General features: G+C 40.2%; 1 protein-coding gene across 1 annotated transcript in view; it reads right to left on the reverse strand.

Moving 5' to 3' along the window:
- LOC138358431 (uncharacterized) overlaps positions 1-25,560 on the reverse strand; it is a 65,913-nt gene extending 40,353 nt beyond the window's left edge. Inside the window, exon 1 of the mRNA XM_069316281.1 lies at positions 24,711-25,560. Coding sequence (XP_069172382.1) covers positions 24,711-25,407 — 697 coding nt within the window. The 5' untranslated portion in view covers positions 25,408-25,560. The remainder of the gene's footprint in view (positions 1-24,710) is intronic.
- Positions 25,561-25,663: the final 103 nt, after the last annotated feature.

The following is a 25,663-nucleotide window of genomic DNA, read 5'->3' on the forward strand; positions in this document are numbered from 1 at the left end:
TTCTAGAAAATCTTCTGCTTCACTATTCCCTGTTTTGTTCACCCAGTTTATTCCATTAAAATTAAAGTCACCCATGACATAAATACTGTTAGATCTAGATGCTCTAGATATTTCATCCCATAGATGCTTTGCTTCCATTCTGTCTAAATTTGGTGGCCTATATATAACTCCTATTATAATATTATTTGCTTTATATCTATCTGTGTGAAATAGTTTAAATCCATTTATCTGATATTCAGCTAATAGTTCTCTATTTTCTACATTCATCCACGTTTTGGTAAGTGCAATAATATCTATTTTTTCTATGCAGACAAGAGCATTTAATTCATTAATTTGACATTTTCACACAACGTTCCATTTGCATCCAAGCGGGTTTTTATATACATATTATATAGATGTCACGTTTGTAACGAGAAAAAAACATGCTTTTTTGAAAAACTGTTTTTCATTTGTTTTTTATGTGAGGGAAATCTTCGAAACCCCCTTTACCAATTGCTTTGAAATTTTGACACAACGTTGCATATGAATAGGAGCGTGTTTTTATATACTTAATATATAGATGCCACACCCGTGTCAGGTAAAAACATGTTTTGTTTTGTTTTAAACGGCGCTATCTGTTGGACTTAGAGCAACACAAGATGTGATCTCCGAGAGTTCTTCATCGATTGCTTTGAAATTTTGACACACTATTCCATTCGAATACGCATATGCTTGTTTATACCTAGTATATAGATGCCACACCTGTGACAGGTAAAAACATGTTTGTTTGAAAAAACAGCACCATCTGTTGCACGTAAAAGCAACACAGGCACTGTGAATACGTTATGATTCCATTTCAATGTTTCCAGTTATATTGATAAATTAAATTTTCATAGATTTTTATTTATTTTCATTTTGATTTAATTATTTTGTGTGACATTCTGTTGCAATTGAGCTGTGTTGTTTACCATGTCGTTTATTTCATGAGTACAAATATTGATGCCTCACCTGTGACAGGTAAAACCATACTTTAAAAAAAAACAGTGCCATTTGTTGCATGAAAGAGCAACACACTTTATAATAAATATGTTATGATTCCATTTCAATGTTTCTAATTGCACTGATAAATAGAATTTTCATAACTTTCAATATATTTTTATTTTTATTTAATCATTTTGAGTGATATTGGCTTGGAATTGAGCTGTGTTGTTTACCATGCCGTTGATTTCGTGGGTATTGTTTATTTTTATATTTTTTCATTTTTTTTTAATTTAAATTTCTTAACTGTTATTCCTATTTTTCAGTGATGGAAACATCAGATCATTTAATGTTCCCAGTTTTCTGATGGGAACATCAGATCATTTGGGAATGCATCGGACGAGGGAGTGGGATATGGTTGGGAGGACAATGGGACAGGGGAGAGGGGGATAGTGGGGAGGAAGAGGGGACAGGGGAGGGGGGAAATAAAAGGTAGGACGAGGAGGTGGGGGAGTGGGAGATGGTGGGGAGGATGAGGGGATGGAGTGGGGAATGGTGGGGAGGACCAGGGGATGGGGGAATGGTGGGGAGGACGAGGGGATGGGGAATGGTTGGGAGGATGAGGGGACGCAGGAGGTGGGAGGACTGGAGAACAGGGGTGGGGAGGACTGGAGAACAGGTGTAGGTAGTTGTGGCTCAGCAGCGCAAATGTGTTGCTGAGCCACAACAACGCGTGGCCTGGTACAACTAGTAGTATAATAAAAACAATAACAGTATGGTGGGGGGAGGAACATTGGCGACTAAGGTGTAAGGAGTAAGCTAGGTGTTGGAGGAGTGAGGGAAGGGTGGCTGGGTGTAGCAGCTCACAATTGCAGAGTTCTGAGTGTGTTTATGGTGAATGTATATAGTGTTTGATAGTGTATAGTATGTAAATATGTTGAAAATATACATAAATGAACATGAAACATTGGATATATGAGCAATATATGTGGACACATTTGAGACATATAACAAAGTCTTGGGACAGTGCTGATGTTCTACTGCCATAATATTGTGTATGTGTTCATTATACATAGGATTGGTTTCTTTTCAAGAAAAAATAAAACAAATGTATATGGAAATGAACGCAAAAAATGAAACAAAAATATTTGTGGGAACTCGTGCATGTTGAAGCTGGCAGGCGACTGGCTCCGGGAGTCTATGTCACGGATGACCACCAAATCGTGAATTCACACGCCATTTTCCGGACCCCATTGCGCCCAAAGTAATTCCCCGCCAAACGCACACCGAAACTACGACGTTGGTGCAACGTTCGAACAAGTTTTAACACCTAACCAGTTATAACAACCAATATAGCAAGTTGTAACAACGTTCTAATACGTCATAAGCAAGTTAAGCCAAGATGTAACATCTTTATTACAAGTTGTAACAAGCGGAAAATAGAGACATTTGCAGTTTGTGTTTCCAGGGATTTAGGTACAATTTCGACTTTTTGTTAACATATCCATACTCACGGAAGGGTTTTTGACACTTTCAAAAGAGAAAAGAATTTTTTTTCCAGAGAATTTATTTCCTGCGCACACGGAAGAGGGTTACCGTATTTGGAAGCTGAGCAGCCCAGTGCATAAGTTGCTAAATAGTTTAGGCTAGAGTTGTACATACCATAGTACAATTCCAGTCTAAAAATATCCTACCCCTGTGGGTTGGCATAAAATACGATAAATGATGTGCAATATTGGTATACATATAGTGTTATTTTTTTTAATTTTTTTGTTAGTTTTTGATATACAGAATATACACTTGTAGGAAATACGTGTATATGAAATTTAACTATATACAGTTACTGTCGTTTCTCTGGCCACAATCTGGCCAAGCGTTTCTCTGGCCACATGGATTATATAGGACCAGTAATTTAATTTGGTATACTGGAACGTATATATTGTAAATATTGGTGAATTTATACTGGTTTACGTAGATCAGTAATTTATATTAATGTGTTGGTCTATGAACCATTAATTTTTAATGAACTGATTTATCCGCTTCTAAGTCGACCGAAAAGGATGTGCGGAAATCTGGCTCCAGAATAATGATAATAAATCTAATATATAATTCGAAGGACCATTCTTATGAAAATAAAATAAATTAGAGAACCAGTGCCCATGGATATCTTATATAAAGCGTAACTGAAATCTATTAATGTATAATAATGAACTGTAGTGTACTGTAAACAACGGAGCCAAATCCCTACACACACTTTGGGGGGAGGGGGATTAATTTGTAAAGAGAAATTAATGCCCTCTAAATAATAAAAAAATGAGATGTTAATGCATAGAAATTCATATATCACATGTATGAATAATAAACAGGCATATGATATTAATAAATCAATGAATACTACTAAAGGTTATCTACAAATAAATTATAGACAGCTTAGCTGTTGGTAGGAATAATAGCATGCGCCTTGTAAACTCATAAAACTCGTCACCGTAAACTTGTTTCAGCAGGCTACTCTGGGAACATGTGATTGTTGTGGAAGTTATCGTCTCTCTTACGCTTGTACTCCAGCTGAAAGACAATTCACATGTAAAATTCATTTGAGAATATATAGTTCCTCACGTTTTCATAAAAAATTAATGTGGGGAGATAGGGGGAATGAAACTTACGGGTTTGTTTTAAAGGGTACGTATCATGACAGCAAACCCATCCTATCTAACTTATTAAATGCGGCCACAAAAAATACTGTTGGACAAACTGGTTTGCCGGGCACAGTGTCTGTGAGATAATGAAGCGGTTGCGTCTTGATGGCGTTTGTAGATGCACGGATAGCTCGATATTAAAACGATGATACGACCAGCTTGAGACACACTCCCTGATCATGGTGTCGCTTGCCAAGTCTCCCTTCTCTCGGGTGGCTCGCGCATGCGCAGTCATGCTGAGACGCGCTAAATATTTTCTATGATATGTCATCCTGAGTTAATGGAGCTAAGGTTTATCAGAAATTAAAGAGATTTAATTTGTCTTACTTGACAACATTTAAATTCTTGTTTCTTAATAATTAAATGAACGTTGTTCAATAGAAGAGAGTGCTGGATAGAAATTCAGTCATATGTGAATGCGCTGGAGTAACGGTTCGTAACTGTATGAATTATTACCAGCAAATAAACTATATTGCTTAATTGCATATAAATATATTAGCAGATTTAATTCACTGAATATATTCGGGACAATAAAATTATTAAATTTTGATTCTCATTAAAGAATGTGAAAATAAGGAGAACTTAATACAATTCTCGTGAATGTAAATAATTTCCCTTTAGTCGTGTGGGTTGATGCAACACCCGACTATAATTTCTAGGAAAATGAGGCGTTAATTAAATTATGTTAATTTGACTACTCTACTGGTTAGTAGTGTTAGTAAAATATAATAACTAGTACAAGAATTGTTTCTTAAGGTACTAGGTGCTAGTAAATAAGTGTTGGAAATTTCCAACACCATTAGCCAGATCCATCAACCACCAACCATAACAATCACTGCCATCAACAATAACCATAACCCACCATTGCCACCAATCACAAACTACTACCACTAACACCAACCAAAACCCACCTTCAACAACCACCACCACTAGGGATTCTCCATAAAGTGAAAATAATGAAAAAACAATTCTGAACCCACCTTTATTATGCTCCTGTTTTATTTCTACTAAATGTAGAAATATATTTTTTATATATTTCTACATTTTAATTACCATCACTTACGAAAACGACATTTATACAACATTTAAGGTTACCAAAAGGTCTCAAATTTGGATTAACCAACGTTGTGCAGTAAGTTGTGGCACCCTATTTACGACTCCATGCAATAACATTTCTATTACGTTGTTAAATTGTTAAATTTCTGGTTGTATACTTGGTAAAGCTGTAGTGGATGAGGCTTTATCCTCGTTGATTGATTCGATGAAAGGATTTAACCTGGCTTGAGATTTATTCTCAAATAATTCATCCTCCCAGATTATCCTTAATATCATCCATTTTATTTCAAGTACTGGCTGCTTTCTCTGAGGCAAGTTTACTGAATAAGTGATCAAACCTGGCTTGTGTTTCATCTTCATACTGGGCTAGATCAGACATGAATTGTTTCATGCCTTACCGTTTAATTTTGTTGTCGTGGAGCTGGGATTTGGTAAGATTTGCTTTAAGTATATTTGGTTAGAAAAATTGATCCAGTTGGAAGTGGATCTGTGATAGTGGGATTTTCAACTAACGATAATTAACTAGAAGCTCATGTAACAACTTTTCATATTGACTGAGTTGTCAGTTGACGTTTACATGCTGCTAAAGCACTTTTTGCTTTCTGAGGAATAGTCATAGTGACTGTTTAGTTGGATTTTGCAGAGCCTAGAGTATTATTACTAATGTAACTAGGGTACTTGCTTATAATCCTGAGAAAGTACTAATGATAGTAGCCTACGGTCAGATTTCTATCACTAGGGTAAAATCCTACATCCTTGGAGGTTATTTCCTTTACAGGAACTTTTTTTCCACAGCTCATAAAACGGAGGAAAGGGTCCTGAAAGATATTGTTAATAGGAACGTTATCCCTACAGACAAAAATCAGAAGATACAACTGACGATTTACTGTAAAACCAACAAAAACGGCCAACCTACTCATAAGAAACTCTCCAGGCACAAAGCAGAACGCATTAAAAGAGACCAACGTCGTCTATGCCTTCAAATGCCCACTTGGGGACTGTAAGCCTCAAAGAACTCAGTATATAGGCAAGACAACAACATCTCCTTCCAGGCGATTAACGATGCATAAGCAACAGAGCTCCATTAAGGAACATATAACCTCTTCCCAAAACCAGACCATCACCAGAGAAGTCTTAACAAAAAACACAGAAATCATCGATAGATACAGTGATAGCAGGTGGCTTGATATCTGCGAGGCACTACACATCAAGAAGTTAACACCAGCAATCAACAGCCAATTAATGCACAACTATATTCTGCCCACTTTAAGACTCCGCACCAATATAGAAGCATCAAGAAATATGGACCAATAGGCCCTTTGCAGTACTTTCAGGACCTTTTCCTCCGTTTTATGAGCTGTGGAAAAGAAGTTCCTGTAAAATAGTCTAATAGGGGGTATAGGTGGTGTGTTAGTTGTCTCTTCAGAGGTTGCATGGCGTTTCACTTTCCATCTTATGATGTCTTCCACGAAACCATTGGAGAAGCCGTTGTTGACTAGGACCTGCCTTACCCTACAGAGTTCTTCGTCGACTTGCTTCCATTCTGAGCTGTGGCTGAGGGCACGGTCGACATAAGCGTTAACAACACTCCTCTTGTACCTGTCTGGGCAGTCACTGTTGGCATTCAGGCACGTTCCTCTGTTTCCTTAGTGTAGACTGCAGTGTGGAAAACTCCGCTCCTTTCCATGACTGTTACATCTAGAAAGGGCAGCTTCCCATCCTTCTCCATCTCGTAAGTGAAGCGCAACACAGAATTCTGCTCAAATGCCTCCTTCAGCCCCTGCAGATGTCTGACATCAGGTACCTGTGTAAAAATGTCGTCAACATACCTGCAGTATATGGCTGGTTTCAAGTTCATGTCGACAAAGACTTTTTGCTCGATGGTACCCATGTAGAAGTTTGCAAACAGGACACCTAGGGGAGAACCCATGGCGACCCCATCTACTTGCTTATACATGTGTCCATCCGGGCTCAAGAAGGGTACCTCTTTAGTACAAGCTTGGAGTAGTTTCCTTGGACTGTTTTCTGGTATGTCAAGAGGACTACAGGCCGGATCACGGTACACTCTGTCGGCTATCATCCCGATTGTTTCATCCACAGGTACGTTGGTAAACAGAGATTCTACGTCCAACGAGGCTCTTATCCCTGTGGCCCATGTTCCCCGCAGCAAGTCAACAAATTCCTTTGGAGACTTCAGGCTGAAGGGGCAAGGGACATAAGGAGTCAGCAAGCCGTTGAGTCGTTTTGCCAGTCTGTACGTGGGTGTGGGTATCTGGCTGATGATTGGCCGAAGTGGGTTTCCTGGCTTGTGTGTCTTGACATTTTCATACGCATATCCAGGTTTATATTCCCCAATAATCTTTGGCAGGTGGAGTCCAGATTTCTTGGCGTTCACAGTTTCGATCAATTTGTTGACCTTTGCTTTCAGTTCGGCTGTAGTGTCCTTCGTTACCCTTTGGAATTTAATTTGGTCAGAGAGTATGAGGTTCATTTTCGCCAGATATTCGTCTTTTTTAAGAATGACGTATATTGGCGACTTGTCGCCTCTCCTGACAACTATCTCCTTGTTCTCACGAAGGCTCTTAGCTGCCGCTTTGAGCTCGGGGGACAGTATGGTGCTTCTGTAGTTGCCTCGATTCTTTCCTCCTTCCGCAATAAGTTCTGCTTGTAAGGTATCTTTGGTTGTGACCTTCTTTTGTGCTTGGAGGTCGAATATGTCGTCCAACAGAATCTCCAACTCCACTTTCCGGGCCATCTCACTCGGTCTGGACATAACGTGACAGTTTATACCCAGATTTAGGAGAGTGACTTGGTCCTCAGTGAGGTTGATTCCTGCAAGGTTCAGGAAGCCATCTCTTGGTCGCGGAATTGCCATAGGTCCTCCATATAACGTTGTTAGTTTCTTGATTATCCTTGTTTCAGTGCTGAGGTGATGTCGGTCTGTGAGGATGTCGAGCTGTTGTTCAATGCGAGTATGGAGACTTTCGTCGATGTTGCTGTTTCTCCATTTGTTTGTAGCATGAAGTAGTTGCACTTTGTTGTCTTTGATTTCATTTTCTGCCTTGTATATCTGATCACGAATCAGATCTTGGCGATATTTTATCGTGAAGGCTTGATTCCTTGCTGCTGGGTCGTGCGTTTTAATATTAGTATATTTTGGTAGCAGTCTTTCCTGTAGACATTTATTATTAAATATGACCGAAAAAGTAAGATTAATAATTCTAACACGAATTTTCTCGATCTTTCTTACGTTTCTTTTCACTGTTGATGGTAATTCAAAGATCAATTCTCCAAAATTCATTTTTATTTCTAGTCTGACGCGACACTTGAGCGCGTTTCGTAAAACTTATTACATTTTCAAAGACTTTAGTTCACACAAACACACACAACTTTAACTGAATAGAGCTTAAACATCATTCGAGTTTTTATACCTACATTTGGGTGAAGTGACATGTTACAATAGTTTTGGATGAGGTGAAAATAAACTTTTAACACAAGACAGAACACGAAACAATGAAATACAAACAGGTATTAAAAGTAGGTAACTGCAGAAGGCCTATTTTTATTGGCCCATATTTCTTGATGCCTCTATATTGGAGCAGAGTCTTGAAGTGGGTAGAATATAGTTGTGCATTAATTGGCTGTTGATTGCTGGTGTTGACTTCTTGATGTGTAGTGCCTCGCAGACGTCGAGCCGCCTGCTATCGCTGTATCTATCGATGATTTCTGTGTTGTTTGCTAAGATTTCTCTGGTGATGGTTTGGTTGTAATGTATGTAATTTTGAGAGAAAACAAAATTACTCTTTATCCATCATTATCTCACTTGACACTATCTTAGTGTCGTCTTTCCCTTTTTGAAATCAAAGTTTAATATTTGCACTCGCGTCTCGATTCTGTTCATGTTCCACAAGATCTCACCATGCCTTATCACTGTTCTTTTTACCTTGATCCCCACTTACCGGTTGTACTGTGCCCTCGCTACGTTTCGGTGACTCTTCGTGGCCTTGGTCACGGTGAACTTCAACGGCAACAACCTGCTCAATTTTTTCAGAGACTTTTAGTTTAGCGGCGCAGTCCTTCATACGTATCAGATCAATACTCCGAGTAAATTTTTTCCCACGTTTCTTCACATGACTGGTTACAGAACCAGCCTTCACACCCCCAGCCTTCACACTACCCTTACCCTTTCTATCAGACCTTACTGAAGAGGGTGGAGTTGCTCTTTGCACAGACATTTCTACATCACTATCCTCCATGGTGTCATCCTCTACATCAAGTTGACAACCAATTACTTATTCCATCATCACCTCACCAAGGTCATCACCACCGCCAGCATCGCAGCTCTTCGCAGCGTCAGCGCCTATGTTATGGGCGTCCACATGTATAGTGTCCAGACTTACCTCACCCTCACCAGGGTGACCAACAGCAGGTAAAGCGTCCTGAGCAGTGTCGTCTGCACCCTCCTTGTCTGCATTACCTTTAACATCCTGAGTAGTGTCGTCTGCACCCTCCTTGTCTGCATTACCTTTAACATCCTGAGCAGTGTCGTCTGCACCCTCCTTGTCTGCATTACCTTTAACATCCTGAGCAGTGTCGTCTGCACCCTCCTTGTCTGCATTACCTTTAACATCCTGAGCAGTGTCGTCTGCACCCTCCTTGTCTGCATTACCTTTAACATCCTGAGCAGTGTCGTCTGCACCCTCCTTGTCTGCATTACCTTTAACATCCTGAGCAGTGTCGTCTGCACCCTCCTTGTCTGCATTACCTTTAACATCCTGAGCAGTGTCGTCTGCACCCTCCTTGTCTGCATTACCTTTAACATCCTGAGCAGTGTCGTCTGCACCCTCCTCGTCTGCATTACCTTTAACATCCTGAGCAGTGTCGTCTGCACCCTCCTTGTCTGCATTACCTTTAACATCCTGAGCAGTGTCGTCTGCACCCTCCTTGTCTGCATTACCTTTAACATCCTGAGCAGTGTCGTCTGCACCCTCCTTGTCTGCATTACCTTTAACATCCTGAGCAGTGTCGTCTGCACCCTCCTCGTCTGCATTATCTTTATCGTCCTGATCTAAGTTACCTTCACCGGCCTCATTCGCACTGGGAGTCACTCCCACAGACGTTTCACTTACAGAGTTGTGGGTTACTTCATCTACCTCATCTGGAACTGCAGTATTTACAACAGCGGGTTCATTACCTGATACACTATCCTCTATTAACGGCGGAAAGTCATGTTCATGAAAAATGTTGATCCGTTCCGATGCCTCCACCAGGCAGGCAGCAGCCATGTGACCAGTACGCCTACACTTAAAACAAGTTGGCATTTGGCCCTTGTATATAAATTTAATATAATGACCTGCTACTGACATTGATGAAGGAATATTACGGTGAAGTTCCATCTTTACTGTTCTTGTTCCATTAAAACACCCTTTCCCTGGGCCATAGGTATATTTATTAAAACGAACATTGTCCACTTTCCCATATTGTTCCAGTATGTGTGTAATAGTTCTATTCAACATTTCAAATGGCGCATCCCTCACAGAAACGTATGTAAACGTTTTGCTCAAATTAATCACTTGTACTGATCCTTTCCTATTAGGTAAACTTAGAATGTCATCATCATACTTCTTAAGAAACTCTGAAAACGCCACATTGTTTTCAAATTTTAACACCACTCTGTTCCCTGGCAGTGGTTGGTAACCAAATATTTCTTCCTGCTTGATCTGTAACACATCGAAGATCGTCGTGGATACAAGGTCGGGATCAGCATGACAACTAAACTTGAGTCCTATGGGCTCCTTCCGCTTTAGTGGAGGTCTGTAGGACCCCATGACGGCACATATACCACCCCCAGCGTGACGTTATCCGCCCATCCGTCAACACGCAGGCCAACAGCGACGACAAACACGTCCACCCACCAGACGCCAGTAGCAGAGCGAATCAAAACACGTCTGCTCACCACCACGTCCACGACGAGACACTCTTTAATGAAAAAGTGGCTAATTCTGGTTCATCCGGTTTGATGTAGACCAATCATGTTGGGAAAACTGACTTATGGGATTTATTTGTTTATTTTATTTATATATTAAGTAATTTATATTAATTTATTTCACATGTTAATGCATTTGTTTCAATAATGGACGGTTTGATACTAAATTTCCACAAATCATTTCCTATACAAGCTGGGGCGTTCATTAATTATATGATATATCAATCGAAATTAATCACTTGGTAGACATTTACTACAAATGTCAAGACACCTAGGTTAGTAAACTAAACTAAACAAATGTAGCTGATCTGTATGGTTGTTTATGACCTGGTCAACCAGATATGAACCCCAATGATCAATAGATTAATACTCTCCAAGGTGATGCTAGTGTAATCACATGTCATGTATTGTAACAGTTAATTGTTGCTAATTCTTCTTCACCTTCAATTACACTTGTCAAAAGGGTATGGAACACAGTAATAATCGTAACCAATATATGGTGGCTATATCAGGGGAAATTATTGAAATTTATTAGATAAGATTATATTAGTATTTACCCTGTTGGGTGGCTCACTGCGTGTCCTAACCGGTATACCACTAATCTACCTGCATTACTGGCAAGGAATGACTAGATTTAATTAATGGGTTATCGGGTAAAGAACACTTCCCTTATTGTTGACGAAGATCGTAATGATGATGGAAGTTTGTAACTCACATAACCCTGCGTCTAGAGGAATATAATTCTGTAGCTACAAGCATTTTCCAAGCGAGACTTGTTGATGTTAAAATTAATGGCGTTTGCCTCCTTCCCGGCTTGAGAGACGTATCTCTCTCGCTAGTTCCTATAATGTACTTTTATTGACAATGGGAGGCAGACTTTAATTTTTTAGTAATTATATTCGTTCCAGTCATATAGAATACTTTTCGTTAATTCTAATGCATACACTGGTGTTTAAAGTGATTCACATTATTATTAGCTGGTGAATTTAATTGCGACGTGGCAGTGATATCTCGTTTTTCTCGAGAAAAATTCCACAGCAATCTCGTTTCTTTGAGTGAATTTGTTAGTACAAAAACAGCAGCAATATTAACTGAATATTGTATTACAGGTTAGTAAATGGTGTCGGTTCTTCTGATCTTCATCCTAAATCTTCAGAAGATGTATAAAGTAAATCTTCAGAAAACATTAATAAACATCCACATCCAACTAACTGTGGTGTGGCTAGATAATGAAGCAGTACTGCAATTGAAATGCAACTATAGTAGCAAAATGCTCTATGTCAGTAACAACTCTAAAGTAATTAGAGATTTATCATTTGAATACAAACTCTGATAGTCCCAACTAAGGAGAAACCAGCTGATAATCTATCTAAAGGACTGATATTAAAGCAAATAACTAAAGCCGAGATGTGGTTCCATGGGCTTCAGTGGATAGTCATTTACAAGTGGCCCCAACAAAAGTCACACGTCATAGTGACCAATGTCACTATTCTCACTGAGATCCCAAGCCTCACTTGACTTCAGTAATTGACTGTTCTCGGTGCTCTGCTCTGAATAAAATACTCAGTGTAACCCAAAATGTGTTTGATTTCTTGCTAAAGTAGGTATCAAGCACAAGTAAATAGATTATTAGGAGCACAAGGTGCTCCTAAGTACTGGGTCAAACATGCACAAGTGTAAACCTAGAGTGAGGACTATGAAACTTCTCAGCAAAAAATATAAGTGACTTAAATCTCTGGATTAACCAAGACAATCAGAACGTTCTGCATTGCGGGGGAAGATTACAGCACACAGACGTTGATCTTGAAGTAAACAACCTCAGTTCCTCCCCGAGGAATCTTTAGATAAGTAGATTGCTTGTGCTTTACTTTCACGACCACTGCGCACTCCATGGTGGGGTACTGGCTTCCCTAATGTTGCCAAACTGTTAAGTTAATTCTTAAATCCTGTCTGCCTGAGGTGCGATGCTCGATGTGTCCTTTCCCTGGACCTCCACCACATCCTAGGGACCGAGAACTGCACCTTCATTCTTTTGAGACTACTGTGGTAGACATCACAGGAGCTATTATCCTAACAGGCAACAGGGATAAAGTCCCTGTTAAGGCTGTTAAGGCCTTTTTACTTGTGCCACCACTCGAGGAGCTCACCTGGAAGTAACTCCCCAATGAATGTTGAATCATTCATCCAGGCCTTCCACAAGTTTGGTGTATGTAGATCCTGCCCCAAGTTGATGATATGCGATAACGGGTCCAGCTTGGTGGCTGGTGAAGCATGCCTATTGTAGGTCTGACACCACCCAGTTGTTCAGACTGCCCTGAATCAATGGCAGTGATACTGGCAATTTTACCACCCAGAGCACTGTGACACGGGTGTTCTACGAGAGGATGGTAGGGACAGTGAAACGCTGTCAAAGGAAAAAACTCTGAACTACCAGAAAATAGATCTCCATGAACTCCAATCCGTTGTCACAGAAATTAATTCCCGAGTCAATAACCGACCACTGACTTACCTCTTTGACGACAACTCACAACACGAGCCTGTTAGTCCATCTCATCTGATGTATGGAGGATCTGTCACCCCTATTGCATCTCTCACTAATGAAGAACGTAGAGATCCTTCAAACGTTGGGGAAAATGGTTTACCTCGGAGTTATAAACACCTGTCACAGGTAATCAGTCGGTCGAATGAATTTTGGACAAGGAAGAATTAAATGTTCTGCGTGAGTATCACAATGGGACTACCAACCCCTATAACCGAATTCACTTACAACCATGGCGATGTTGTTCTAATGGACAGCAACAGCCGCACGTTCAGAGTGGCTTATAGGTTGAATTGTTACTGTTCACCCACACAGCCAGGGTACCTTGACGATAGTAAAAGTAAAGTGCAAAGGCACCACTAGCCTCAAGACATTGTAAAAGTTGGCTGGAGAAGAAGTCGCCAAGAGACCTCCAATACTGGAAGTCCATCCTGTACGTACTGCTGCACAGGAGTGCAAACTAAAACTAAAACAATATTTAAAAAATCTGAAAATGAGTAATGAAGTGTTCGGCTAGTCCTAAACAGTGGGTTCCGATCCATATTTCTTTTCCCTGGAATTATGTGGGAAATTTCCCACACAATATTTATTTATAGTTATTATATTTTACCTAACTAAATATACATCAGGAAAAGATAGTTTCTGTTGCTGTGTAGAAATATCAAAACAAAATTAAAGTTAAGTTTATCTTCAATAGGAAGAAATGTAAATAACTCCTCCACTCATTGTGGAGAAAATGTGACCGCCACGTCACAAACATGTAGAGTACAGAGCGTATTTGTGTCTATACATAAATATTTAATTCATAGAATCTGTTTATGGTTTTCAGCATAAATTAACAAAATAAATAAAAGCTGAAATCATTTTAAAGAAAGTAAAATTTAAATACCTCTCCTCTGGGATTGTGATAAAATATTTATGGGCAAGAGCGCTCCTTCACTGAGAAAGGAGACTCGCCATATTACACTTAACCCAAACGGAACACACTCTAAGGGAGTACCTAAGTAACAGAAGACAGCGAGTCACTGTGTGGGGTGAGGTCTCAGATTGGCGAGACGTCAGCAGTGGGGTCCCGCAGAGTTCAGTTCTTGGACCCATACTGTTTCTTATATATGTCAATGATCTCCCAGATGGTATAGAATCATTCCTCTCATTGTTTGCTGATGATGCAAATATTATGAAGAGGATTAAGACGATGGAAGACAGTATGCGACTACAAGATGACCTAGACAGACTGCATGAATGGTGCAACAAATGGCTACTAAAGTTCAACCCGAGTAAATGTAAGGTAATGAAACTAGGCCGTGGAAACAGGAGGCCAGACACAGGATACAGAATGGGAGATGAAGTCCTTCATGAAACGGACAGAGAGAGAGATGAATCTAGGAGTTGATATCACACCAATCCTGTCTCCTGAAGCCCACATCAAAAGAATAACATCTGCGGCATATGCGAGCCTGGCTAACATCAGAACTGCCTTCAGTAACCTGTGTAAGGAATCATTCAGAACCTTGTATACCACATATGTAAGACCAGTCCTGGAGTATGCGGCCCCAGCATGGATCCCGTACCTTGTCAAGCACAAGGCGAAGCTTGAAAAAGTTCAGAGATATGCCACTAGGCTAGTCCCAGAACTAAGAGGCATGAGTTACGCGGAAAGGCTGAGAGAAATGCACCTCACGATATTAGAAGACAGAAGAGTAAGGTGAGACATGATCACTACCTACAAAATTCTCAGAGGATTAACAAGGTAGATAAAGATAAACTTTTTAAAACGGGTGGTACGCGAACAAGGGGACACAGGTGGAAACTGGGTACCCAAATGAGCCACAGGGACGTTAAAAATAAACTTTTTCAGTGTCAGAGTAGATGTGGTGGAGGCTGACTCCATACAGAGTTTTAAACGTAGATAGGATAAAGCCCAGTAGACTCAGGAATCTGTACACCAGTTGATTGACAGTTGAGAGGTGGGACCATAGAGCCAAAGCTCAAACCCCGCAAGCACAATTAGGTGAGTATACTTGATGCAGGGCTGGAGTTTTGAAGAGTATTAAAGTTCTGTGGTACACTCCGCTGATTGACTTCTTCTACAATAAGGGAAGTGCCTTGTTCCATTTCTGATAGTTATAGGGAGGTGGCCCTTCTTAGTTTACCAGCCTCATATGGTTATGTGGCATGATTAACCAGCCCCGAAGGGTAAGTATTCCCGATAATAAATCACCCTATTTCGTGATTTAATAATTCAATAAATTTTCTATGCATTACTGCAATGTATATTGTAGGCAGGCTGGCGTCCAGACTGAGAGCAAGACCATATAACAAAGCAACGCCTTAAATCCAAATTCTAAACTTAATTAACAGATTTTTTAAAGATTAGTTATTTAGGGTTTAAATATAATCCCCCCCAAGTGTGTAAGGAATCAGTTGTACAGACTAAGTCCACTACTTTTAATAAAATAAATTTATAATGTAATTAAATATATAATTAACCAAAATTTAAAATAATTATTCATATAAAATTAAACTTATTAAATATTGCTCTCATATGTAAATTCCCACAGTCCTTCCTTGGTGTCCACGGGAAGAGGTGGGTCTGACTAAAGGTGACCATGGGAAGAGGTGGGTCTGACTAAAGGTGACCATGGGAAGAGGTGGGTCTGACTAAAGGTGCCTATGGGAAGAGGTGGGTCTGACTAAAGGTGCCTATGGGAAGAGGTGGGTCTGACTAAAGGTGCCTATGGGAAGAGGTGGGTCTGACTAAAGGTGACCACGGGAAGAGGTGGGTCTGACTAAAGGTGCCTATGGGAAGAGGTGGGTCTGACTAAAGGTGACCACGGGAAGAGGTGGGTCTGACTAAAGGTGCCTATGGGAAGAGGTGGGTCTGACTAAAGGTGCCTATGGGAAGAGGTGGGTCTGACTAAAGGTGACCACGGGAAGAGGTGGGTCTGACTAAAGGTGCCTATGGGAAGAGGTGGGTCTGACTAAAGGTGTCCATGGGAAGAGGTGGGTCTGACTAAAGGTTCTGATACTCTAGCTTGCTAGAGTTAGTTGCCATTATTAATCTGATAAAAATGCAGCATGTCTTTAGGGTCCCAAACTACTCCATACTTACTGCTCTGTTTAACAATTCCTCCATCATATATTTAAGGCTCAGACACAACCAGATTAACCAAATTTGGTTACTGACCATCTTAACTCAAGGCTGCCTCCCTTCTGCCCATCTCCCACCTTTCCCAACCTGCCTGTCAGCTAGCCTGCCAGAGTGCGTTCTAGCTAGCCTACCTGCCATCCTGTCGGCCTACCTACCAGCCTGTCTGCCAGCTTACCTACTGTTCTGCCTAGCAGCCTGCCTGCCAGCCTGTATGCCGTTCTGCCAGCCTATCTACCGATCTGCCTGCGAACCTGTTTGCCGTTCTCCCAACCTGCCTGCTGTCCTGCTAGATAGCCTGATATTAGAACAAACATTAAGCAGGTTAGCCTAATTTCCGTCCTGCCATCTAGGCTGCCATTCAACCTGTCAGTCTCCTAACTTGTCTGCCGTCCTACCTGCCATCTTACCATTCTGCCAGCTTCCCTGACCTCATGTCAGCCTGCCTGAGGGGGAATCTGGCTCTAGTTTAATACTGATAAAGTGTATAATTCTATAAATGCAAATAATAATAATTCTAATATAGCTCGAAGGACCAGAATGCGTTGTTAAATGAGAGAACCTGTGACTTATTGATCTCTATGATTATATGTAATAAATTCTAATATTCTATTCTGCAGTGACTAAATTCTATTCAATCTAGATACAGCTTCCCATGACACATCTTGGGGGGTATTCTATGAGATTAATCTACGTGCAACATATATTATGTAATAATAATAATGATAATATGTACACACATAGATAATGATAAAAACTTGTAATGCAAAAATACTACTGCATGATAAAGATTATTAAGTAATCAATGCAATATAGTATGTATTGACTCTCAATAATTAAAAAGTACTATCTACAATGAAAACTGATTAAATTTCAGCTGTGACAGAGGGACGAAGGTGGAGTCCAATCTCTACAACAGTCTGGAAACAGCTTGAGATAGTGATCCTTGGAACACGTGAGTATATGAGTCACAGGCTTCCTCAGTGGTGTTGCCCCAGGCCTCAATAATTAAATTCTATAATTTCCACTCCAAATTAGTATTCACACACATAAATGCAATATCTAAATATTTGGAGGGGTGGAAACAACACTTACATGGGGTTTATTTTATCGCCTGCAGCGTCACGATATGGCACCTATATTAATTATTATTAGAGCTTAAAATAATAATACAAAAGGTAAAAATGTCTGCCGAACTGGTGTCCGTGATTCTGGTAAGCTGCGTCCTCAATCTGAAGCCGATGATGTATGGATGCTTGCTAGATTGTGGGATTTGTAAGGACCGCTTCGGAACACCGTACTGCCAGTTGATAAAAAATGGCGAGAGTCCCCTTCCCTCTCTGGACGTGCATGCTCGATAGCTCCCAGTCGGGGCCCCGACCATAAATTATATTTAATTATTTGAAGTTTAAAAGGGAAGGAAGTGTTTATGACGAATATTTACGTCATATATAAATGCATTATGTGGTAATATATTTTCTCGTAGTGCTACTGTGTTAATGTAGACTGCACAAATAAAACGACAATCCTTTGGAGGTGAAAATCCTTTTAGATTATAATATTATTTACTGGCACAGCTATCAAGCTTGGTAAAGAAAATCCAGTAAACTGTTGTATACTAAATAAAGTAAACCTATTACTAAATAATTATCCTTGATAACGGAAAGTAAATGGTTGAACTTCTATTACAACTACAGATATGTGGAAATTTATTCTCCGTGGGTGGCTGACGCAACACTGCCACAATTCTAGGAGAAATTACATAATGTCCCACATCCTAATGCAATGAATTCTGTGATACTAAACTACGGATTAGTAGTGTTAGTTAATTACTACGTTTAGTACAGGAAATACATCCCATTGCACTAAGGATTAGTAAATGAGTATTAAATGAGTGTGAAGTGTGTGTATACAGGAAATACATCCTATTGTATTAGGGATGAGAATAACTGTTGGAAATTTCCAACACTGCCTGCCGTTCTGTCGACCATCAAAGCCTGTTTACCGTCCTGCAAGTGTGCCTGCAGTCCTGCCATCCTGCTAGCCTGCCTGCCATTATAGCAGCGTGTCTCACAGACTGATCGCCAATCTTTCAGCTTCCTGCCTGACGTCCTAACAGCCTGTATGCCTTCCTGTCAGCCTACCTACTATCTTGCCTGCAATCCTGTCAACTTTCCTGCCATCTTGTCAACCTTACTGCCGTCCTTTCAACCATCCTGTCAACCGACCTGCCAGCCTGTTGCCGTTCTTACTTCTCTCCTGCCAGCTTACCTGCCGTACTGCTAGCCTGCCTGCCGTCATGACAGACTGCTTGCCATGATATCAGTGTGCCTCACAGCCTGTCAGCCAATCTGCCAGCCTTTCTGCAAGTCTGCAGGACGTCCCGCCTGCCATCCTGCCTGCCAGTTAATCTGCTGTCCTACCAACATGCCTCTCATCCTTCCCGCCTGAATCATGCCTCCCAGCCTGTCTGAAACCCTGCCTCCCAGACTCCATGCCATCCTGTCAACCTGCCTGCCATTTTGCAAACCTATCAGCCTGATTGTCATTCTGCTTCACCTCCTGCTTTCTGGCCATTCTGCAAGCCTGTCTTCCTTCCTGATGGCCTGCCTTCCAGATCGCTTGCCTCTATGTCTGCTTTTCTGTCTCCCTGCCTACCATCTTGCCTTCATGTCAGCCTGACAGCCTGCTTGCCTATTTTCTTGAATGTCGGGCTAGTTTACTGACTAACTTGTGTGAGGGCGTCTGCTGGTGTGGGTGGAGTTGTACAATTTATTTACATACTTCGTAATACAGGTGTTCACTTCTTTGTTTATCCATAGTTTACATGGGCTTGCACCATATTCTCCAATTCTTTGTTCGCTGGGTGCAGTTTGTGCAGTGGGTGAGAGGTCTAGGTGTGTATGAGTTCATCACACTTGTCTTGTATCAGTAGCGTCACTCACTGAGGCCATCCACACACACACACACACACCCATGATTGTTGGTGTCATGTAGACGTCAGTAGTGAAGGTGGCGTCTCTGGTCTTGACGTATACGTCGAGGAGAGGGAATGCACAGTCGATACGAAGATCATGTGTGAACTGGAGTACTGAGGAAACGGTAAAAATTGAAAGACTCATGGATCACAACCGCATGGAATGTAAAATGGGACAAATGGAAAATTTTTACTTTGCTCATGTGTATCATGTAAATGGAAATGTGAAACCAAAATGCTCCGTAATCCGAAATGTCAAAGTTATGAGTTTTTTCAGGGTGGTTAACCCAATACTATAATACATAGTTTGAAAGTGAAGAGGCTACATGTATTATTGTGTTAAAGACTATACATTCTCATATATAATGTATTCGAGAATCGGAGACCTAAAAGTGAGTTTATTGCCTAACGTTAATTATCATTTCGACAGGGAATTTCCATCAGCACAATGGGATTTGAATTTTAGATTATTAAGGTCTGCCCTAATTGCACAATAAAGTTATGTAGACATACAAGTGTGAACAGATCACTACCAGTGTTTGGTTGATGTTATACTATGTAGCCAGCATTTGAGTAAGAATATATAATTATGTTGACCAAACCACATACTAGAAATTGAAGGGACGACGACGTTTCGGTCCGGCCTGGACCATTTTCAAGTACATTAACTTCCTTTCCTACCATCATCCTCTTCAGAAAAATATTCTTGTTTCTCTTCCTCCGCGCTCTACGCATCAGCGACCCTCAGGTTATTGATTCTGAAATTTCCTTTATCTATAAATCATTCTCTCGCCTAGGTTACCCGTTTTATTTTATCAACTGTGTCTATTCTCAAGCTAAACAAAATTTCTTTCATCCTAAACCTACTTCCAGCACAATTAGCACTGCTCTGCCTTCCCTTTATTTCTGAACTCAAAACTCCTACTAATACCTTTCGTTCTCTTGACATAAAGCTTGTCTTTCGACAAACTAACACTCTTCGTAGCAATCTAGTTCACACTGCTCCTCCTGCTGCTGGTGTCTACTCTATTCGCTGTTCGTTTTTTCCTCTCCAATACTTTGGTGAAACTATCCGAACACTAAATGACAGACAAAAGGAACACAAAAGGGGAGTTAGGTCCGCAGACACAAACAATGCTCTCTTCTGTCATGTTAGAGATCCTAATCATCCTATTCATTGGTCTTCCTCTAAAATAATCTTTCCTACCTCTACACAGACGCCGTCTTGTCGAATCGGCTCTGATACACAACCTAGTCCTGGCTTTGTTGCTGTTGACTCTTCCCTTTCACAGTATGTACTCAAATGGCTTACACTTTCTAATAAACGTGACCTAACATAATCTTACCCTTCCTTTTATGTTAGTTTTTTTTATCTTACGATCCCTTTCTTATTCCTATTATTACACCCTTTATTACACCTTACCTTCCGTACCTTTTGCCTTTCTCTTATCTTCCTCTAAGATTTCCATCTCCTCATTTCTCTCTTGCCTAATTAATGCCCATGCCCCCCGCGTCTCATCACAATCGACTTGATAATGGTCCAGGACGGACCGAAACGTCGTCGTCTCTTAAATTTCTAGTGAGTGATTTGGTCAACATATTTCAGCCACGTTATTATGACTCATCATCTGAATATATAATTATACATAAATAAATGGATCCAGATAATATGTGCATGGAGATAGATGTTATACTCACCTGACAATCACTGTAACGTTAGATTACAGGCCGAAGGCACAACTTGAGGATTCCTGAGGTCCCTTTCTGCCTCTTTAACTCAAACTTCAAGACATAGTCAGTAATGATTATAAATTGTCAGGTGAAGAGCATTGTAGTTGCATAAGTATATCAAGTTAATATTAGAGACAGAGGTAAAGTGTTCAGTCAATCCCTCTATGCGTCTCATCCTTGGGGCTCCAAAGTCCACGAGAATAGTTAACATGAGAGCAGAGTTAAAATTACCTACCATAAGTGAGAGAATCTTGTCTATTAGCACAGTTTTCGGCGTGAAGGCATTGAGTAGATCTAGACAACACATGAAGTTTCAAGCTAAACTTTCTAATATGCTACACTCACCTGAGGTCTATAGAAGAAGAACGAAATCTGATTATGTATATTGGTTCTACAAGGTAGCCAACTCCATCAAAATATTAAATATGTACCCAACTCGACTAATGATTAATCAGCCAATTACTCCATGGGATAACTGGGATCTATCAGTTGATTTTGTAAATGCGCCCAAGAAAGATAGTGTGCACACTACATTATTAAAACAGTTAACACTGAAAAGCATCACTGAAAGTACTCAGAGTATGGGTAACGATGTTTATCAGTGCTATACCGACGGCTCTGTAGAAGAAGGTGGACGATGTACCGGATGTGCATGTAACATATTTGAACAATCTTCTCTCGTACATACAGCAATGAAGCGCGTCAATGACTGGGCAAGTACAACTCAAACCGAACTTGCAGGCATATACCTTGCCACTGAATTTTTAAAAGACAAAGGCAGTGGACTTATATACTGTGACTCGCAGACTGCACTCCTGGCATTGAACGCACATAGTAGTGACACCCAGAAAATAGTCAGTGATATTCGAATGAATGTTTTAGCTGCCAAAGAAAACAGATTTGAGATTAAATTCCTATGGATACCATCACATCTTGGCATCTCAAGGCATGACACTGTTGATATGCTTGCTAAGTCAGCCTGCAGAAAACCAGTGGTAGAAATTGATATGGGTGTTTCATTAGCAGTGACAAAGAGAATACTTAAACAAATATCTAATGAAAATCTCACCGACCTAATAAATTCTCAAAGACCTGAAAGTTGTAGCATTAAATATTATGATAGATATCGTGAGGAGACATTAACATATGGGACTAATAGAACCAGAACCCGGCAATGTGATGTTATAGTGGCCAGAATACGCCTGGGATATAGACGTATCTGGCAGCTTTCTCAAACCCAAATGTCGAGTACACATTGTGTCAACTTTGTGAAAGAGAAAACATGCACTCTCTTGAACATTATATTGTAGAATGTCCCATACTGACTGACTTTCGCCCTCCTGGGCTAAGGTATGCTGAACTCTGTAGTTACTATATGAGTACTGGAACACTTGATGATATATTGGACTTGTATCCAAAATTGACCATGTAATATATCAATCATACAATGTATATATATGATGTAACTATATAACCTGAGCTTGTAAAAGCACCTTCATCACCTTCAGTGATTAAGTGCTTAATTGCACACTAGTTTCTTTATCAGCTACCTCACCCTGTCAGGGTAAATGAGACAAATGTATGTGAATGCATGTGTGTGTGTATATATGTATGTGTGTGTGTGTATGTATATGTATGGGTATAAAGCATATATGGAAGCTGATCAGAATTACATTTCACCTTTGTGAATGTACATTAATGACACTATGTAAAAGACACATCTATTACTTTATGTTGGGCATACGTAAATCTGTGAATCTATGTATTTACGTATGTAGGTTAGCTTAGCATTTTAAAAGCACCGAATCACCTTCTGTGGTTGAGTGTTCAATAAACCCCTGAACTGTATGTTTAACACTTCTCTAACCCTGTCCATGGAGGACAGAAGAAAATTTATATATGCTGGTTAGCATTGTAAATGTGTGGCCACGTCTGTGGTAGAAAATAATAATAAAAAAAAAATCCCTCTTATACCGACCCAATAACAGGGATTTAAGTATCCATATGATGCAGACGAAGGGCTGCTCGCTGCTCCAGCGGCGTTCTCCCATACGTTTCTAACGTACTAAACTGATGTACTAAATTTCCTGAAATTACCCTACACGAGGACCCACTAACAGAAAACAGAGTACGAACATTTTGCGAGCCTCTACGATTTATGGTGCTTCAGTTTTTGGCCTAAGTAACTATGTCAAAAATCCGATGTAACTTTGGAGCAGCAAGCAACCCATTCCTTAACATTTTCTATGTTTACACATTTACCAGTGGTCATACTTATTAATAATTATCTTGATAACATAATTCTTTAGAGTTTGATGGAAACTTTAATGTGCATATAATTGTCATTATTGTGCAGCATTGAATTGTGTCAAATGTGGAAAGATATGACTGTTTTAAATTTCAAATAATACAAATCGTGTTTGTCGTGATTCAATTGTTGACTCTATTTTATTAACTAGGCTATCGTTCTGGTGTTAAAATATCCACATTCAAGATATTGTATTGTGTTGATATTATTTAATGGTAAAGCTTACTCTACCTGTTATTTCTCCCTGCCATGGGGAAAAATCTTTCCCTCATTAGAAACTTATAGAAAGAGTTTACAAGATTTTTGTCACTTATGCAGTTTCTCAAATTTTATTTTACAATCAAATTTTTATTACTTTATAAAAAACTGTGGAAATATTTTCATCTTATATTGTAACCCACTTATTGAATACTTAACCCTAAAACAATCATTTAACTTAAAGGTAAAAAAGGTAGTTAATTGTTGGAGTAGTTGCCCAGTAGTACATGTTCTATATCTACTACAGCAATAGACAAACTGACTTTTAACTTTGGGAGGCGGTAAAGTTACTAGCTTTCTCACTCCGTGTAGCCAAGTATACTTTAACAGACACGTGTAGCTAAAATAACAGGTAACATAGCATGTATTATATATACCTAATAACAATGAAACATCTCCAGGTATGTAGTATATTGGCACCCACGAAAAACCCGTTACAAAGTAAAATATTTCTGAAATCAGTGGTATACATCCGTCCCTTTACACCACAGCTGGAAATGTAGCAGAATTGCACCTTCAGCTGGTGTATGAAATTTCATGACAACTCTCTGTTGACCATTAAATTAAAGCTATATGGACATAGGGCACCTCTGTTCAATTACTTTATAACTCTTAAGGTATGGTAACTATGCTTACAAACTGCTTATGATCTATTACACTAATCTCTGTGAATCACAAGAAAAACTACAACCTAATACATGAAGCATATCAAGACATTAGCCTAGTTTCTTGATACGTTATTACATAGACATATAACAGGATTTGTATGTTATTCCAAATTAGGTACTAACATTTCAAAATGCTGCCATCACAAATAAGAATTAACTAAAACATTCAATTTCCCACATAAACTTAACACATTACATGCCTACTGGTCAATTTGCATATGCTGACTGTTTACTTAATCATAAACTTTTATTTGCATACTTAACATGCCTCATGTGCTTTTGTAAGTAATCTGTTCTCATCTGGTGTGCAATTTCACCTACGTTAATGAGCCTCTGTTATTTTAAATTATGAAGAACAGCCTTGTTCATAACATGATAACACATACCTTGACGAGTTGGATAAGTTGAGGGCAGAGTAGATGGAAACAGGTAGGCAGTTGTCCGGTCAGCAGGTGATGGATCAGCAGATGATGGATCAGCAGGCGATGAGTCAGCAGGTGATGGATCAGCAGGTGATGGGTCAGCAGGTGATGAGTCATCAGATGCTGAATCTATTAGTATTTGGTCAACTCGTGCTGGAGTAGTAGATGCTGTATCAGCAGGTACCATGTCAGCAGGCAGAGTGTCAGTAGATAACGTTTCAACCGGCAGGATATCAGCAAGCACCGTGCCAACAGGCAGAGTGTTAGTTGGAACCATGTCAACAAACACCATGTCAACAGTCACCATGTCAGCAGGTACTGTGCCATCAGGCACCATATTAACAAGCTCGGTGTCAGCAGGGGCCTGAAGAGGCAGGGTATCAGCAGGTGCCGGGAGAGGCAGGGAGTCAGCAGGGGCCGGGAGAGGCAGGGAGTCAGCAGGGGCCTGGAGAGCCAAGGTGTCAGCAGGGGCCGGGAGATCCAGGGTGTCAGCAGGGGCCTGGAGAGGCAGGGTGTGGACAAGAGGCACCGTAGCAGCCATCACAATAAACAGCCGCAACACTGCAGAAGTCGTCACCAAACTCTGCCTCTTCCTTGCACTGTTAATCCTGACTTTCTTGTTGTGTTGTTTCCGGTGGCCATTGTGGTGGTGTTGACTCATCTTTGGCTCTGGCCACAACTGCTGCTGCTATAGAGTACTTATGGATGTGCAGCTTATTCCTGTGTTGCTGCTGCTGTTCTCAGGCACTGCTCTGTCGCCTGGTCTTGCAACAGCTGCTGTACTCATCAGATACTGCTCTTGCTCCTAGCAATGTTCTTCACTGTAATAGAAAAGAGATAAAATATTGCAATTAAAATCAAATTTGTATATAAAATCCAAATGCTTAAGTTATTGCCATGCAATAACGTATGCATTA

The sequence above is a fragment of the Procambarus clarkii genome, chromosome 7 (genome assembly GCF_040958095.1).
Source record: "Procambarus clarkii isolate CNS0578487 chromosome 7, FALCON_Pclarkii_2.0, whole genome shotgun sequence".
In the NCBI taxonomy this organism is placed as follows: Eukaryota; Metazoa; Arthropoda; class Malacostraca; order Decapoda; family Cambaridae; genus Procambarus; species Procambarus clarkii.